The 19,947-nt window shown below is 41.6% G+C and overlaps 1 protein-coding gene across 3 annotated transcripts in view; it reads right to left on the bottom strand.

The window, feature by feature from the left end:
• ADGRL3 (adhesion G protein-coupled receptor L3) overlaps positions 1-19,947 on the bottom strand; it is an 807,408-nt gene that overhangs the window by 585,114 nt on the left and 202,347 nt on the right. For all 3 annotated transcript variants that reach the window (XM_044305816.1, XM_044305825.1, XM_044305834.1), the window contains exon 6: positions 523-588. In XM_044305816.1, coding sequence (XP_044161751.1) covers positions 523-588 — 66 coding nt within the window. The remainder of the gene's footprint in view (positions 1-522; positions 589-19,947) is intronic.

Genomic DNA, 19,947 nt, shown 5'->3' with positions numbered 1-19,947 from the left:
TGGTCTTTAAGTCCCAGACAGATATGACATACATGTACGTCATGGGTTCTTAAGGGGTTAATATCAAGCCATGCGTAGGCCCACACTGACATTAGACTCCCTGCAGGGTTCTGTGCTGTCCCCATGTATCACAGTCCACCGCAAATCAGCAACACAAAGGTAAGACAGGCATAAATCAAAACAGAGGACACACACAAGAATAAAGCAATAAAAAAAGGGTAGAATCTCAAGAATACTTTGGGGGAAAAATCTTATAATAATCTAATCATAGGTATTGATATTCTCCTTAGCTCTTTCATTTTCAGATGACCTATGTCTGAGTGATGGGGTTTAACTAGGGGATGGTGCTTCATAATCTTTGTCTCTTATTGCAGAAAGAGCAATGGAGAAGGGATTCTTATAGTCTGACATAGAACTGTGTTCATATTATTATTATTTTATTAGATTTTTCACTGCATTTTCCAACTTTAAAATCAAGCCTGAATCTTTGTGAAACAAATACATTAAAAAAAACTGACTTACCTCGAGATGAGGGTCTTTCAACATTGGAATCAATATGATTAGAGGGAACATTGTAAGAAATGTGACCTGAATGAAAAAGAAAAAATATTTAAACAATCATAGCACGTATGTAACTTTACAGTTGAACAGAGCACTTTCCATGCATAGCTTTTGAGAAGTAGTACAATACCTAAGTCCAAGACCTACCGGTAATTAAGAATCTCAAAATGTAATAGTCATCTTCAGTTTGTACAGCACTTTGTACTGATGGCCTATCCTCAGGATGGCTTACTCTTTTTGAACAATGAAGTTCTTAGGCTGGGTCCCCCATGCAGCCCAGAGCGGGGGCTTGGCTCATACACGAGAGCAGCACTCCTGCTCCAACAGCCTGGACTGGCAGTGACAATCTGGGCTGTTTATCCCCTTACATGCTGCGTAGCAAAAATTAAATCTTCCCTATATGTTTAGTACCGCCACATCTGTAATGACCTGCACTACACAAATATGGCTACTTTCACACTCGCGTTTGGTGCGGATCCTTCATGGATCCATTCAGATAATACATACATCTGCATCCGTTCAGAACGGATCCGTTTGTATTATTTTTAACATAGCCAAGACGGATCTGAAAGCAGCGTTTTGGTTTCCGCCTCCAAAGCAGAATGGAGACGGAACGGAGGCAAACTGATGCATTCTGAGCGGATCTTTTTCCATTCAGAATGCATTAGGGCCAAACTGATCCATTTTGGACCGCTTGTGAGAGCCCTGAACGGATCTCACAAACGGAAAGCCAAAATGCCAATGTGAAAGTAGCCTATCATGTAAATTATTCCCTACGATGAACTAGGGTTGGACGATATCAAAAATATTCAGACGATAACGATATTAAAAAACTTATCGCGATAACGATATATATCGCGATAAATACCAGTTTAAAGGAAAAAAAACACAAGGAGACATTATACTGTATGGGGGGCCACAAGGAGACGTTACACTGTATGGGGGCTACAAGGAGGCGTTACACTGTATGGGGGGCCACAAGGAGGCGTTACACTGTATGGGGGGCCACAAGGAGGCGTTACACTGTATAGGGGGCCACAAGGAGGCGTTAAACTGAATGGGGGGCCACAAGGAGGTGTTAAACTGAATGGGGGGCCACAAGGAGGCGTTACACCGTATGGGGGCCACAAGGAGGCGTTATAATAAGGTCTTGTGGCCACAGGCCACCATACATGCAGTAATACTTTGCGATATACCTTTCCCGCGGCTGCCTCGCTTGTGTGCTCCGATTCATACATCAGATGCCGGTGGGCAGAGATTTGAATATGGGAGCAAGGAGGAGGGAGAGCCGGGGCGGCCGCTGCGGGAAGTAGTAAGTTTATAATTTCGTCATCAGACAGAGCACACTAGTGAGGCAGCCGCAGGAAAATTCTCTCCAGAGACACCAGTACTCACACAGGGGATCGCCACATATACAATAGAGCCGGCACTGGTGGGTGACGACGGTGATGTCAGATGGTGGGTGGAGACTTGACTAAGGGAGGCGGAGCAAGAAGGAGCCAGGCCAGGAGCGAGAGGAAGTAATGTTACTCAGCGCTATGCAAGGTGCAGGGGCGGGCGGACGCACGTTTAGAAGCGGTCAGCGCACAATGTGTGCTGACCGCTTTGATGACATCACAAAATACCGCGGTATTTAGGAAACGGCTATATCGCTGTTTTTTAATACCGCGGTATATCGTGATACCGGTATATCGCCCAACCCTACGATGAACATTGTAAAAAAAAAAAATAATATATCTAAATTGCAAATTTATTCTTAGTCGCCACTAACAAGCAATCAAAAAGTATTATTTACCCCAAAATGTTACCAATGAAAATTACAAGTCGTTCTGCAACAATCAAGCCCTCACACAACTCAATAGAAAGAAAAAAAAAAAAAGTTATGGGTCTTGGGATACAACAGTTCTAAAAAAAAAAATCTTTTTTTTTTAAAAATGGGTTTTATTACGCAAAAGTAGTAAAACATATTAATATCTGATCGGCGGTGGGCTGACTGGCGGCAACCCCGTCTATCAGCTGTTTGAAGAGAACACAGTGTTCGTACAAGTGCTGTCTTCTCTTCTTTGATTACCTCCCCGCTGTCACAATTCCAGCGGCGAGCAGTTGCAATTACAGCTCCGCTGTCCCATTTATTTCAATAGGACGGCTCCATGCTATTCACTTGATTTGATTTGAAATTCACTATTTCATCACCGTCTATGGCAGGAATCCTCAAACTGCGGCCCTCCAGCTGTTGCAAAACTACATGCCCAAACTGCCTACAGGTATCAGCCTACAACAGGGCATTGTGGGAGTTGTAGTTTTACAACAGATGGATGCCTGGTCTATAGTCATACAATTTTGGGCTTTAGATTTATGGGGTAATTCTGTTAAACATAAAATATATACATCTATCTACCATAAACCTAACCTTCCTCTAGCAAATACTACAGTTGACAGCAATACCAGTTGTCATCCAGTCCACAGAGTTAAAGCAATTCCTTATGGAGAATTTGTTACAGCTAAAAGGATTTACTCGAAGGAAAATATTTTTAATAAGCAATATAAAAATATTAGCAACAGATTGAGAGTCAGAAGACATGAACAGAATGTAGTGGATAGTGCTTTCAAATGTGTATATGTCAAAACATGAGAATCTTATTTGTTCAGAGAAACGATGGGGGAGATTTATTAAACTGGTGTAATGGAAAACTGGCTTTGCTGCCACAGCATTCAATGAGATTTCCTTTCTCACAGCTCCTTCAAGACATAAAAGGTGGAATCTGATTGGTTGCTATGAGCAACTATGCCAATTTCCCCTTACACCACTTTTGATAAATCTTTCCCAATAAATATACACAATAAAAATGCTAATTTGATCCCAACTTTTTCCACTCCACATAGTGAGCAATTTTCAAATATGCCGTATTTTTCACCTCATAAGATGCATTTTTTCACTCCAAAGGGGGGATGTCCCTGCGTATTATTCGGTGAATACTAATTAGCGCTCATTAGTACCAGAGGACTTTGAAGCGGGGAAGTCTCTGTACTCACCGCTTCCTGGTCCTCTGCAGTCGGCTGTGCTGTGGCTGCACACAGCGTGCAAGAGCTCAGTGACCTCATGCTGTGTACGCCTGTTCACAGCACAGCCGATGTCAGGAAGAAGACGATCGCGCTGTAGGCGAGAAGTGGTGGTGTCCAGAGCAGGAAAGGTAAGTGGATTTCTTATTTAAGGTTCTCTGTGGCATGGGGGCTGAAGAGAGGCATGGGGGCTCATATGAGGGCTGACGAGAGGCATGGGGGCTGAAGAAAGGCATGGGTGATCACATGGAGCTGATGAGAGGCATGGGGGCTGATGAGAGGCATGGGGGCTTATAAGAGGCATGAGTGCTCATATGGGGGCTGATGAGAGGCATGGGGGATCATATGAGGGCTCATGAAAGACATGGGGGTGACGAGAGGCATATGGGGGCTGATGAGAGGCATGGGGGCTCATATGAGGGCTCATGAAAGACATGGGGGTGACGAGAGGCATATGGGGGCTAATGAGAGGCATAGGGCTCTTATCTGAAGTCTGATTGAGGGTCATTCACATTGGGGTCTGTGCTGAGGTCTGATTGGGGATCTGATCTGAGGTCTTATTAACATTGGGGGTCTGATCTGAGGTCTGATTAACATTGGGGGTCTGACTGTCCTCCTCTTATGGGCCGGTGCGTCTTCTAGGGCGAAAAATACGGTAAAGAGAATCATTCATAAACATCTGCTAGTTTTGTTTTTAGGTCATCATTTTTATTGAATAAATGCAAAATGTATATAGACAAAAAGGAATAAAGGTAATGTACAGATTTACTGGCAGTACACAGAAAAAACTGAAAGATAGATACAATCTGAATTATAAAAACAAATCTAGAACATACAAAAACACATTCAAAGTACCCGTATAACATGACATACTGCAAACACCTGTCATACAAAAGGTTAGCAGTCAGTACTTCAATATAATTCAGTAGAAATTATATTACAAATCCACCAGAGGTCTGATGTCACACAAATTGCATTGTAACATTTCAGGTTTACATGAAAACCTTTTATCAAGCAGACCAGCACCTACATCACAAATATGGCGGCAGCTTGATTTATGCTTGAAATTATGTGCAACCAGAACTCAGATTTGTAATACAAGTGAAGTACTGAGCGCTGTATCTACAGTATACTTATTTATCTATATACAGTGGCAAGCAAAAGTTTAGGCACTCCTGGTCAAAATTACTGTAACTGTGAACAGTTTAGCAAGTTGGTATAAGGTTAAAGATGAAACACACCTTTCAACATTTTAAGTAATATTAGTGCATTATTTTGGTTTTGTACAATTTTAGAGTGAAAAAAAGGAAAGGAGTGCCTTGTAAACGTTTGGGAACCCTTGGAGATTTGAGCACTCAGATAACTTTGACCAAGCTCTTAGACATTAAAGGGACTCTGTCACCAAATTCTAACCCCCCCTTTTATAACTATTGTTCTCTCCATGGTGCCCTTGTCATTACAAAGCTGTTGTTATAAGATAAATCCGCCGTGTAGTTTTGATAAAATCGCTTTTATCTAACCTGTCAGTCTTCTGGATAAGGTGCCCAGGGCGTTTCTGAAGGTCTGAATCTGCCGCTCTCCGCCGCCGCCGTTGGTGCCCAGCTCCTCCCATGATCCTTTCAGCGCCACCTCGATGTAATCAAATCCGCCTCCGGCTCTCCTCAGTGCCCCCTCCTCCTTTTCAAAGATCCCGCGCGTGCGCACAGGCCTGTGCCTGATGCGCCCGTGCAGACTTTTAGATTCTGCCTTGTTGAGCGAAGTGCGCGTTCGCGCATGTTTGCGCGCATTCGCGCGTGCATGCGCACTTCGCTCAACGAGGCAGAATCTAAAAGTTATTAACCCCCTTAACGCAGAACGCCATGCATGTACGACGGGGGATGCATTGCCAGAATGCAATCTTCTGTACATGCATGGCGGGATGATCGGGCGGGCACCGGAGCGGTGCGCGCCCGATCATTGCAGAGGTCCGGCAGTCCCTAATAGCCGGACACCGAAACGCTGGTGTGAAAGTAGCCTAAAAAGGTATTAATAGTGGATTGTTCTGGGTGAGAAACTAGAACAAAACTATAAACTAGAAGAAAACACTGAGAGGTTATTGGCTATACTCTGGGAGTAAAACAACTAAGGTCCTTTGGACAAAAGGAGAAAAAGTTACGTTTTATATAGTTATGTATTTTATATTGTTAATGTTTTTGGCTGTAACTTAGAGTAAAGAATGGATAGCAATGGTTTGCAAGGAGCAAGGCTAACCCCCTTATTTCTCCCCTCTTAGTAGGAGTGGCCTGGTCCTGCCTACTGCTAGGAGGTGACGTTCCAGAGCGACCAGAGTGTGGAGAGGAAGCACAAGTCTGAGCTAATGCTTCTAAAAAGGATTCTCAAAAGAAATAAAGCCTCAAGTTAATCTTTGAGAAGACAGCAGAGTGAACAGCAACAACCAAAATTACAGACAATGCTGTGAGGTTAGGGACTATGGCTAAGACACCCATCACCCAGGCTACTACTAGGCCAGTATAATATTAGCCATCAAACCTGCCTCAATATTCTTTACTGATAGCCAGACAATTGCATATGAAATTAGTTGCTACAGAATGTACCTTAAGTTCTACATTGCACACAACCGTATGTGTTTTGAGGTCCACAAATTGCGGATCCGCGAAAAAAAACAACCCGATGACCTCCGTATGCCATCCGTTTTTTTTGCGGATCTATTGTAATAATGCCTAAAACGGACGAGAATAGGACATGTTTTATTTTTATTTTTTGCAGACCCATTAAAAAGAATGGGTCTGCATCCTATCCGCAAACAAAACAGAACGGATACGGAAACAAACAATGTTTGTGTGCATGTAGCCTTAGTAAAAGAAATGTGTATACATTTAATTCTGGCCTCATTCTTCAATACTACATTTCCAGTGCACTTATGTCTAGGGAGCAATGGCCTAAGGGAGTACAAAGTGACACTTCATCAGGGCCACTACAACTCCCATCTAAATAAGCAACAGGGAGACGTGGTGATGCGACGACCAATACATTCCCAGCTAATAATAGTAAAATTACCCGCTAGAGTGATGGGGGAAGTGTAAAACTTAACTTGTACTAGGTACGATATAAAATGTGCAACACATCAACATAGTAACAAAAACAAGACAAAAACAAAAATTGAAGCCTATTTTCCGATAAGGACTCATTCTTACCAGATCCCGTAGCCAACCTTTGTGATGGGTCAAGTGTTGAAAAGAGGGGTCCTGGTGACTGTTCAATAGCGATGTAGACAGGTATGGGGAGACTTCTATCCCTACTAACACCCTACAATAGGGGAAAGGGACACCTACATGCCCTTCCTATCGATACAGAGCACCCGCCTCGAAAGGGGCGACCCCATCTGGATACCTGCCCCTAGACCGGGTAACTTCCCTATTTGTAGTCCCTAATACTCAGGGCGAGAGCTCTGTATAGATAGGTAGGGCATGCAGGTGTCCCCTTCCCCTATTTTAGGGTGTTAGTAGGGGAAAAAAGTCTCCCCATACCTGTCTACATCATTATTGAACAGATACCAGGACCCCTACAGAACCAAGAGGTTCCTCTTTTCAACACTGGACCCATCAGAAAGGTTGGCTACAGGATTTGGTAAGATCGTTCAGTTTACCATTGCTGTCACCTGCTAATTTTGATGAATGAGTCCTTATCAATATGTGGGTGATTATCAGAATATAACCTCCCAATTTTAAATTTTTTTTGTCTTTTGTTACTATTTTGGTGTGTTGCGCATTTTATCGTATACTTAGTAAAAGTTAAGTATTACACATCTCCCCTCACTCTACAGGGTATTTTTACTTGCTTTCTCCCACAGCAAAGAAAGGAACGTCTAACCCCTTGGTGTTAAGAGAAACATCTTAAAAAACATAATGACTCAGAAGGATGGAGGCGATTGGCAGATATGGTGACAATGAAGTATATACAGAATATTTTTTATGCCATGGAGCTGTGTGCATAAATAAGCCCAGTATATTGCCAATGAAGTTTCATTGATTGATATCCATTGGTGGACTGAGAACTGGAAAAAAATAATCAAGTGGCCCCATGCTGTAGGTGGTTTCAAATTGACAGAAGGTGAAGTAACACAAGTAGGCAGGGCCAACAGAAGTAGACGGGAGCTGCAGAACAAAATACCACCCCAACAGAACCCAATACCACAGCACAATATACTGCCTCAACAGAACAAAATACCAAAAGTGCTGTACCAAATACTGCCTCTCGCAACACAGTATTTAACTGTATCATCGTCCTGAGGATGATGATACAGTTGTGTTCAGGAGCACACTTGCAGCCGTTGGCCATGTGCATAAGTACCTGATGTTCCCAGCATTAATTAATGCTGAGAGCATCAGATCACTATGTACCCGACCGGTAGTCATGAGGAGGCCTGGGGTGGCCTCCCTGGGCATTGGCAGGAAATCTCCCTGTAGGGTCTATTGCCAACCCACCCCTGTTAATATCATTATCATGAATGTCCTCTCAGTAGGTGAGTAAGCCCAAAAATAAAAAGGGTAAAAACTAAAACATGGTTCTGGCTTAGAAATGAGAGCCATCGCTGAACATACATACAAGAATACACAATAGAGTGAAATCTGTCAGTGAGTACTCATCTAAATGATGAGATCAATGCATTGTCTAGGCTGACCTATAGATGCATAAATTAGCCACTGCCCAGAATTGCTGAGAACATTATGGAATTAAAACACAAAAGGCATTAAAGGGAAACCCCTGCAATACTAAAAGTTCAGAAGTAAAACAGAAAAGTCAAAACATGTTGTACAGTCTCGTGTCCAACCAGACCAAAAGAACCAAAAAAGAATACTCTCAGCAAGTCTCAATCAAACTATTCTCGTCCGATGCAATACTGTAACCCACTCTTCCAGGATAGGCTAAAGAGGGGATTTCTGTTAGGACCTGCATCTTTTCCTGGTGAGATCCAATCCCAATCTCAACAAAGTTGTAGGAACATCAGATGTATAGGTTAAGGTCTTGGTTCCATTTTTCGTGACTGGGAATCCCCATGTGTAGGGAACATTGTGATCACGGAAAATTTGTGTGGGAACATTAAATTCCAGCCTTTCTGGTCATAGTTGCAGCTGACATGTCAGCAAACAGTAAGATGTATTGAAACCTCTGTGGCAATGATGGCCATTTACTTAAGTTAACGTTTAACAAGAAAAAAAAAGGAAGATGAGGAAGTGAGGATGTAAAGTGAGCTATCACATCTTTGGGTGTGGTTTACAGTAGTGTCTTGGCCCTGGACAAATTATGCGCCCTATCGGTAATCAAATCAGTAGTTGTGGCTTGCAGCAATAGACAAACAAAAAATCTGAAAATCTTCAGTTTTGACCATCTCAGAGATCTTTAGGAAGGGCAAATTATTCTGCCTGGAGAGGTCCTCTATATCAACTATTTTGGCCTTATGAGAAGCAATTTTGTTCATCAGAAGTTGGCCACATCCACAATTTCATTATGTGCTGATGTGAGTTCTGCCATCTTCTTTTTAATGTGCGTGGTGCGATTCCCTAAAGATGTTCTGTTTGCAGCTTGATTAATGCAGAGTGGAAGTCCAGAAGCTTTTAGCTATATAGAAGCCTTTAAGTCTGGTAAGAGTGCTCTCATAATGGTCTTTGTAATAGGGATATTACAGTCTTTAGACAATGAGGTTCCCCTTGTTGGAATGCCTAGTGATAGTAATGTCGTCTGCTTCTCTTGATGAGCAGCCTCATGGGATTATTTACTCACGTGTGTTCTTTGCAAAGTAGAGGCAGATGCACCTGAGATCTTAGCACCAACTGAAGGACTTGCTGCATGCATGGATGATCCATTAAGAGAGCCGCTGAGGCCTGTTCAGCAGGAAGATATCGCCATTTTTAGTGAGATCAGATGTGGGAAAAATCTGGCAAGCTTCACTGGGCTCTTCTTCAACTTCTTTCGAGTCATGAGGTAATTAAATTTTTTTTACATGTTGACCCATATCTGCTACTGCTATGTTTTACATGTATTTGAATGATGAACAACTTGACAATGAATATTAAAAATTGCAAAATAAAAAATAAAATAAAACTAAAAAGGTGAAATAATAAATAATATAGTCAGCAGGTGAAGCTTTCAATTTAATTTTGGCAGAGACAATGCCTATAGGAGATGAAAATGAAATCGCAAACCATCATTTTGCCTTTCATTTAAGCATTTTAATTTTATTTTGAAAGGAAAATACCACTATGGGGGATGATAATTCATTGGCAAAATTGAAGTTTAAGACAAAAGGATTTTTAAATTTATCATTTTATTCATGCTTATAGTAGAACATGAAAATTTAAATGGAGGCATTTTTGGCAGGAGTTACCTCCCATAATAAAAACTTAAAGAGGACCTTTCACTCGTATACAAACTAAAAACTAACTCTATCTGTGGGCAGAGCGGCGCCCAGGGGTCCCTCTGCACTTACTAGTATGCCTGGGCACCGCTCCGTTCGCCCGGTATAGGCTCCGGTGTCTTAGCTCCGTCTGTTGTATTAGACTGATTTTTTGTAGGAGGCGTGTCCCTTGCTGTAGCACTGGCCAATCGCAGCGCACAGCTCATAGACTGGCTATGAGCTGTGCGCTGCGATTGGCCAGCACTGCAGCAAGGGACACGCCTCCTACAAAAAATCAGTCCAATACAACAGACGGAGCTGAGACACCGGAGCCTATACCGGGCGAACGGAGCGGCGTTAGCACAGTTTTACCGTTTTTTTTTATTTACGACGCTTGATATATGATAAAACTGACCATTTACTTTTATTCTACAGGTCAGTACGGATCCGGCAATACCTTAGGCTACTTTCACACTGCCATTTCTGGGTCCGCCTGTGAGATCCATTTCAGATCAGTTTAGCCCCAATGCATTCTGAATGGATAAGGATCCGTTCAGAATGCATCAGTTTGGCTCCGTTCAGCCTCCATTACGCTCTGGAGGCAGACACCAAGACGCTGCTTGCAGAGTTTTGGTGTCCGCCTGGTGGTGCGGAGCCAAACGGATCCGTCCTGACTTACAATGTAAGTCAATGGGGACAGATCCGTTTACATTGACACAATATTGGTGCAATTGTAAATGGATCCGTCCCCCATTGACTTTCAATGTAAGTCAGGACGGATCCGTTTAACTTACACTTAGACTCTTTTTTTTTACTTAGTTATGCAGACGGATTCGTACTGAACAGATACCAGAGTTTGTATTTATAGGTGCGGATCCGTTTGTGCAGATACCAGACGGATCCCAACCTAACGCAAATGTGAAAGTAGCCTTATATGTATAGTTTTTCTTGCGTTTCGATAGTGATAAAAAAAAATTGAAAGTGGGAAAAATCTGTTTAATTTTTTTGTTGCCATATTTTGCCCCCTATAACTTTTTTGTAGTTATGTGTACAGAGCTGTATGGGGGCTGATTTATTTGCGGGGCGATCTGAACTTTTCATTGATATCATTCTGGAGTGTGTATGACTATTACTTTTTATTACATTTTTTTGTAGAAAATGAACCAACCAAAAACGATGAATCAGCCATTTGGCCGCTTTGCTGTTTTCCGTATGGGGAATATATTTTTATACTAAGGGTGTTTTCCACACTGCGACACCCATGATGTGTATTTTAATTTATTTATTTTTTTGTTTTATTTTGGGAAAAGGGGAGATTAGAATTTTTATTTTTAAAAACGTTATTTTTACACTTCTAATCATTACATTGCTATTATCAGACTCCAATGCACTTGCATTGGAATCTTTGATGATTTTACTACTTTCCTATGGAGCCCTATTACAGGCAAGGGCTCCATAAGAAATACTATGCAGCAGCCTCCTGTCATTCACAAAGACAGGGGCTGCTGCACACATGCTACGGCTCCTCTGATCGCCACACAGGGGAGCCAGAGCACTGGTGTTTCACGCGCTAAGGTGTCGTGGTCAGTATTGACCACGGCATCTGAGGGGTTAAATGTCTGCAATCTGCATTACTGCAGCGCTCAGGAGCGGGCGCCATATTTAAAGACCCCGTATGGCGCTGGGCATTAAGGGGTTAAAGAACTGTATAACAAAACAATTGTCTAATATAGTGAATAGAAAACCAGCCTCCATTACAAAGATCATCCTAGGCTGTATATGAGACCGCTGATGAAGATCCCATTGGATCGAAACGTACAGCACAATATTGTGGTCACCTATGGATTATTACTCCAATCTGGATCTTGCATTATAAATATATTATGAAATAAACTTGTTGAATATGCATATAACAATCCTAGTGACAAAAAATTCTTTATATATATATATATTTTTTTTTTTTCAGTTTTGACATTAAAAACATACAATAAGGAATCATATAACATATAAGACATAGATTACAAAGCAGCCCTAGCACACAAACTAAGCCAGCTCACATATGATATCAATAACAGCAGAGTGCTTGCTATGCATACTGTGGCCTTGGTCATGCCGCTATGCAAATCATCAGTATAAAATAAAAGTAGAACACAGATATGCTTAAAGAGGACCTTTCACCTGGAAAAACATTGTGAACTAAGTATCATGACATATACAGCGGCACCCAGGGATCTCACTGCACTTACTATTATCTCTGGGCGCCGCTCCGTTCTCCTATTATGTCCTCCGGTATCTTCGCTCACTTGGTTATAATAGGCAGAGACTTAGGGGACTTGGTTATAGTAGGCGGAGTCTGCCCTTGTTCTACTGGGAGTCTCCTCCTCCTAGGCTGTAGCCCTGGCCAATCGCAGCGCAGAGCTCTCAGCCTGGGAGAAAAAAAACTCCCAGGCTGTGAGCTCTGCGCTGTGATTGGCCAGCGCTACAGCCTAGGAGGAGGAGACGCCCAGCAGAACAAGGGCAGACTCCTCCTACTATAACCAAGTCCCCAAACATACCGAAGGACATAACAAGAGAACGGAGCTGCGCCCATGGATAATAGTAAGTGCAGTGAGATCCCTGGGCGCCGCTGTATATGTCATGATACTTAGTTCACAATGTTTTTCCAGGTGAAAGGTCCTCTTTAATGACATAGTCAGGGATAAACGATACAATAGTCCCCCCTATCCATAGCAACTCATACCGTGATGAAGTTCCAAATACCTCCCCTGCAGCATCAAATACCACCCTGCAGCAACAAACAGCTCCCCAACAGAGCCCAAAAAAATTCCACAGTGCAGCACAAAATATCTCTCCAACAACGCCAAATAAATCCCCCCCGTGCAGCACAAAATATTATAATGGACGTCCTATTTTTGGCTGTTTTCATAGCCTGACGGACCTTATTTAAATCAATAGTCAATTTTTAATGGCTGTTTAGACAGGAGTGCACCCATCTAAAGGCAATTACAAACAGGTACACTGTAAAAAAAAAAAAAGGGCCTCTTAGTGGGTAAAAAAATCATAATAAAATATCTCATCCACTTGCATGTTATAGAACACTCGCTCTACCCAGCAGACAGCAGGCCCTGTGCTCCCAGTGTCGTACATCAAATGAGACGGGGGTATTATATATGGTTGGAGAAGCCACTCCAACAGTGCAGATCTGGGTGCAAATTGGCCACAACCAGCTTTATTGTTGCTTTTACAGCAGTAAAAACATAAACCATAAACATAAATCCTAGGCCGTCCGGCCACTGACTACAAAGTAGTTTTCCTCTCTATCAGGATCGGGATCTACCATCCAGCTCCCCAAAACACAGCTCAGTGACTACCCTACACAGGGTTAGAGGGTCCTGGCTCCCACAGGCCTTGGCGCAGCCTGCTCCTTCCTCAGACTGGGAGCCCTGATTGAGAAGCCCAGCCCACATTTACCTGAACTCGTAAGCTGGCCACTAATTACCTCTCATCAGCAGCCTGGCTGATACAAACAGAGGGAAAACTCTACTTGCCCAGCCTTTCTTCTCACACAGCTTCCTCTGGGCGAGATACATGATGGCTCTCATATGGCCCTCTGGCAACTCCACTGCCACAATATACAGTATATAAACTGTACATACAGTGCTTCCCATAATTATTCATACCCCTGGCAAATTTTGACTTAGTTACTTTTTTCGAACAGCAAGTAACTTTAACGGGAAATGACATAGGTGATTCCCAAAAGATAATAAGACAACGTACTAGAGGCATTATTGTGTAAAAAAAATCTCAGCTTTTATTTACATTTGAGCAAAAAATACAAGATGTTCCAAACTGTGGAAAATCTCAGAGGACCTGTCGGAAGCCAATAGTGACACCTGTGCTGGACCTGAGGATAGTAAGAGAGGTAAAAAAGAATCCAAAGATCACCACCAAGGCCATCCTGGTGAATCTGGGCTCTGCTGGTGGCAATGTCTCAAGGCAGACAATCCAGCGGACACTGCACAATGCAAATCAAGGAGGACACCACTTCTCCAGATATGGCACACAAAAGCTTGCTTGGCCTTTGCAAAAGCTCATCTGGACAAAGAAGAAGACTTCTGGTCTTCTGTGTTATGGTCAGATGAAATAAAAATTGAATTGTTTGGTCACAATGATGTTTCCTTTATTTGGCGTAAAAAAGGTGAATCCTTCAACCCAAATAACAAGTATATATAATGGCCTCCACATAATGCTCCAGTATACATAACAGTCCCAACAAATGCCCTAATATATATAATGCTCAGTCAACCACACCAATGATAATGCTGATTCCTATTTTAAAAGTAAAATACTCAACTCATCCATTTGCACGCGAGGGGACATTTTTTCACACTGGAGACCCCAGGACCTGCGTCCTAGAGTCATGACATCACATCAAGATTCCTCTAGTATGGAGGCAATGCTTCCTCGCGTCCAGGTGGATGAGGTCAGTATTTTTATTTTTATTTATTTTTTATCCCCTAAAAGGCCTTTTATTAACCTATTGTAACCGTTTTAACAGCCATTAGATGTGGAATCTTGTCTAAAGGGGCATGAAAAACATGCTCACTAATTTCAGTGGGGTCCTTCTGGCCGTGAAAACAGCCAAAAATAGGACATGTTCTATTTTTTGGTGGCCACTATTCATTGGTCATTAATAAAATTACCATGTGGATAGCCCCATAGTCTTTAATTGGTCATGTGAATGCAGCCTTAACTGGTAAAAGTTTAACTGATAAAAGTTTTTTTTTATTTAAGATGATATAGTGAGTTTTATAAGTATTTTGCCCATTAAAGGGAGCCTGTCAGCACTTCTGACCATACTAAACTGCTGATAGCATTAGGTAGGGGCTGGGGGACAGTAGTGCTAAAATACCTTTTGTGAAGCTTTTATTATCAGGAGACCTGTGCATATGAACTTTTATTTTATTTTGCTCAATTCTTCTCTTTTAAGTGCCCAGGGCAGAGCTTTTCCATGAAGTGCTTTCTGCATTAAAACGCTCACAGGATGTTCCCACCGTTCTGACTGAGAGCTGTAGCAGCCAAGGGACAACTACAGTTGTCAGTAGGAGCAAAGAGGTTGTCCCATTAATAAAACTTAAGCCCTATCCACAGGATAAGTGATGTGTTCGATGGCCAGGGGTCTGACCTCTGAGATCCCCCAATCACAAGAACAGGGACCTGCTCTCCTTGCTTGAATGGAGCGGAGTATCTGCATCTCCATTCAACTCTATGAGACCACCAGAGATAGCTAATAGCTGCTCTCCCCATTTCCTACATAGTGCTGTCAGCAGTTTAACATAACAAAAGTGCTGACAGTCTCCATTTTAAATAAAGATTGGTTAGTTTCAAACAGTCCTTGATGCAAACAACATTCAGTAGACTAGTTTTGAGCGAAGCGAAGCATCTGATGCGGAATTCGGTCCAAAGCTTAGGAAAACTCAATCCGAAGTTTTAGGAAAACTTCAAAATGAATTGAATTTCTTCATGCTTCGTGGTAATAAACTAGTTTTCCGAAAATGGCGGCTGCATGTTTTAGAGACTGAAAGTAAGTGCAATACACTGCATCTAGCCAACCTGCAGGTAACCACCGCCGCTATTTTCTTGAGAGCTGAGCATAGGGAGAGATGTGACAAGACACTCATGCACTAGGGACAGTGTTGCTGCAGACTGTTAACAGAGTGTAGGACAATATCGGACAGGGAGAGTAGAGAGAGAGAGTATGAGACTATTGAACTATAGACTGCTACAATTTATCCAATGTACATAACTCGTGCACCAAGAGTCATAGCTAATACATTCTGTTAGCTGTAGAGTTACTGCGCCATTAGAAATAAAGGCAGGTCTAATTTATCGCTGTGTACATAAGTGTGCAGTGCACCAATATTCATAGTTAATCTGTTCTGTTAGCTGCAGAGGTTTTGTGGATCACTATTACAGGCCACTGTTACTTTTAGTATAGCTGATTTATAGTGATTCGTGACAAATTCATTCATAACGAATCCAATTTCTTGTTGAACTTTGGCGAAGGCCTTAGAATATGTGTTGTAGAGATATATAAAACTAGAAAAGCCTACATAAGCATTACTAAAAAACATCAAACCATTGTTAGATAAATTATCTATACATTTTAAGTCAGGACTGTTGCTCTTCCTAGGAGTGGATGTCCTGTTAAGATTACTCCCAGAGCACTACAGGCAATACTGAAAGGTAAAGGCAAAAAGACCTACAGAATATTCTATAAACTGCAAAAAGTTCCACTATAAAAAAAATAACACTGAACAAGAATGGGAGCTGTTGCTGTCCAAAAAAATAAATAAATAACAAAACACATTGCGCCCAAGTTCCACAGTGCTTCTAGGGAAATGTTCTGCAGACAGATGAGAAAAACATTGAACTTTTTAACACAGATGTGCTAACACTAAAAGCTTGTCGAGCATGGTTTAGGAAGCATCATGGTTAGAGGCTGCTTTGTTGTTTCCATGTCTGGTCCCCGTTGAATCATTGAGGGAACTATTATATCTAAGGTTTATAAAAAATGTGTCTTCAACATTGTGCAATTCTTATTTGCAGCTACAAGTAAAATTTGGTGTAGGAGATTGCTGTTAAATAGGGATCTACAAGTTTTGAAAATTCAAGAGTTCAGTTCCTGTACTATGGGTGATTATGCAATGGGATGAATCAAAATGCTGAAGAATTCTGGTGAAATTTGCACCCAAAAAAAAATCTGGTTGCATTCTTTGCACCACATTTATTGTTTTAGACACCATTTTTGATTCATCCAATGAGTGGTAGTATATTCATAGAAAAAAAGACCCGGTTAAAAATTAACACAACTTTTGTTGCAAACTTCTAGTTCAAAGCAAAGTACAATACATTGGAACTGTGAACTTTTGGGAGAAAATTTGTGAAAATATTTAAAATGGGCCAAAACACTGGATTTCAATGTCAATTTCTTGTTAAAAATATGTTTTCTGATCTTTATTTTTTGTTTACGTGGAGTTCGACCAATGTAATGAAAGCCACATTGGGCACTTCAGTACAAAGATAAATCTTGTGTTCTCACAGGAACTCTGTATCTTTATTTTAAAATGTTTGTTACTGTATATTGTAAGGACCCAAATTCTGATGTTCTCATCTCTTTTCATGGGATCAAAATTGTTGCAACCCAAACAAAACCCAAAATAGGAAAATAACTGTTCGCATTGTCTTCTTTTTCATTTCATTTTAGACATCTCCTATTTTATCGTTCAGATTTCTGATTTTATTTAATTTTTTTAAGTAAGGGATGCTAGAGCCAATTAGCAGGTCATATTTTTATGTCTCAGTTCTTCCTCATAAAATTATTAAACTGTGCTACATTTTACAGTATGTAGATATAAAAGCTTGACATCCAAATTTTGGCTTGCGAATTACCAACTTTACCATCCCCGTAGACAACCCTATCTCCCCATCTGCCTCATTTATATCTCTAGCCTCTTAGGTCTCTCACAACTTTCTACTACTGCAATAGTACAAATAAACATGGTTTCTGACTTTGCTAACTCTAGTTTCCCACTTGCTGACCACGAGCAAGAACATTTCAAGAACTTACAGTACATCAATCTCAGGCCACTCTTACCTATAGCACATACAGAAATCTACATGCAATTGACCTTCAGAGACTCTGCAATCATCATTGTCCCCAATTCTTCCCACTCCTTTCCCAATCTTGCTGCTTATACAATAAAACCCTCAAAATCGCCCTGGATGAAGCAGTACTCCCTAACTTAGAACCTCCTAGCACAGATGCCAGCAACCCTGGCACACACAACAAACTCACTTTATTCAGCAGAGCTACAGGTGTGCCGAACACCCTGAAAGAAAATATCATACTCAAGAAGATTTCCAACAGTATAAATATATAGTGAGAACCTATAACGCTGTCCTTCACTCTAACAAAAAAAAAAAAGCCTATTTCACCTCTCTCATCTCTTTTCTATCCAATTATCCCAAAACACTATTTGAAAACTTTTCACTCCTTCCTTAGTCTTAAAGTGCAAGTATCTATCTTAAATCTCAATGCTCAAGATGTAGAAACTCACTTCAAAGATAGCCCTTGCTAAAGTATATGATATGATCTACTGATGGCTAAATTTAATGACAACTTTTCTCTACTGATTCATCTGGATCACTCTGCAGAATTTGACACTGTAGACCACCAACTCATTCTCTGTATGTTCCACTCTACTGTTCTTAAAGATGCTGCTCTGTATTGGTTTTCTTCCTACATATCTGATCATTCAGTCAGTATATGATTTGCTAGCTCTACTTCTTTTCCTCTTTATCCTGCTATTGGGTTCCTCAGGGTTAAGTCTTTTCCATTTACGCTTCCCCTATCAGACAAACTATGAGCAGATTTTGCTTAGATTACCATCTTTATACTGATAACTTTCAATTATATACCTCAGCTCACGACATCATCCCTGCACTACAACAAGACACCAGTAACTGTCCATCTTCTGTCTTTAACATCATGTCCTCTCTCTATCTGAAACTTATCGGGGCTGAACTTCTTGTGATTTCCTCATTTACTAACTGACCTAAACCTGATTTTTATGGCACTACCATAACTCCTAGGCGGCATGCTCACTGTTTTGGGGTAATATCTGACACCGATTTTTCCGTCACACCCTAAACTTGCTTCTTTACCTGCAACTGTGGAAAAAATATACATTCATTGCTGCCCTAATCCATTTTAATCTTGGTTGTTGTAACTCATTAATAATTGTTTTTTCTCAGACTAAACTTTTCCATTCCAATCTATACTGAACCCTGCAGCCAGGTTGACCTATGAGTTCAACCACTAGGCCAATGCCTCCACATTGTGGCAGTCACTACACTGTTTGCCTATACGATATAGAATTCAATTCACAGTGTTGCAACCCCCTATATCTCCTCACTCATCTCTAGCTGCCATACTACTCATACTCCCCATTCTGCCAAAGATTTAGGACTAAAAACTTTCATAATCTGAACCATTTCAGTACTGTTTCCAAAAACCCCTCTTGTGCGGCTCCAGTTCTCTGGAATGTGAAGGGGGGAAAACTCTTTAATGTTAACCCCTTGGTGAGGTTGGGAATCGCATGATGAATCGCATGAGGAGTCAATACAGTCACAGAGTGGTGAGGGTGGGAATCGCATGAGTCGTCACCACAGTGGCCCAGTCAGAGTGGGCCATGCTGATTGTCCTCCGGCAACTTGATTAAAAATTCCCACATCACTGAGTATGGCATTTTCCCCCCACCACTCCGCTGCCACCCTGCTGACTCACAGCCATGCTACCACCCTGCTGGCTTAGCCACTGCCTCGCGTGCAAGCTGCCACCCTCCTCCCTGATCATGAAGCCCAATCTTCACCAAGCTCCCATGTGGGATCAGCCACATTATCGTCTGCCACTGTCTGTACGTCACTGATGTCACCCTCACCAGTCTCCAAGGCCACATGCTTGGCCACTCGCAAAACCAGCTCCAACACGACTATTATCATCGCTACTTATGCACCGGATCTCTCCTCCTCAGCTGTCTGTCGGACATACTGTACAGTAACATTAATTGCAAGGGTAAAAGATCAATAGTAAAAGGCCGCAATTTTGCACCAACTCCTGATGCATCGAATTAAGTGTAAAAGAATTTGAACACCCTAAAATTGTAGTATCAAACCAGGTTTAGGTCAGCAACACAGAACAGGTGAAGATCTATCCATTACACATTATCTCTGAGTAGGCTTCACTACAGTTTTTTTGTCTCACAAAAAATGATAGTAATAACTGATCAAATAAATGAACTGTGAATTCACCGTGAAGTGTGTAGTACAAGGCCGCTATTTCACACCTACTCCAAAACTACTAACTGAGG

The sequence above is a fragment of the Bufo gargarizans genome, chromosome 1, assembly GCF_014858855.1.
Source record: "Bufo gargarizans isolate SCDJY-AF-19 chromosome 1, ASM1485885v1, whole genome shotgun sequence".
In the NCBI taxonomy this organism is placed as follows: Eukaryota; Metazoa; Chordata; class Amphibia; order Anura; family Bufonidae; genus Bufo; species Bufo gargarizans.
The sequence above is the reverse complement of the archived record's forward strand: the minus strand, read 5'-3'. Positions and strand labels throughout refer to the sequence as shown.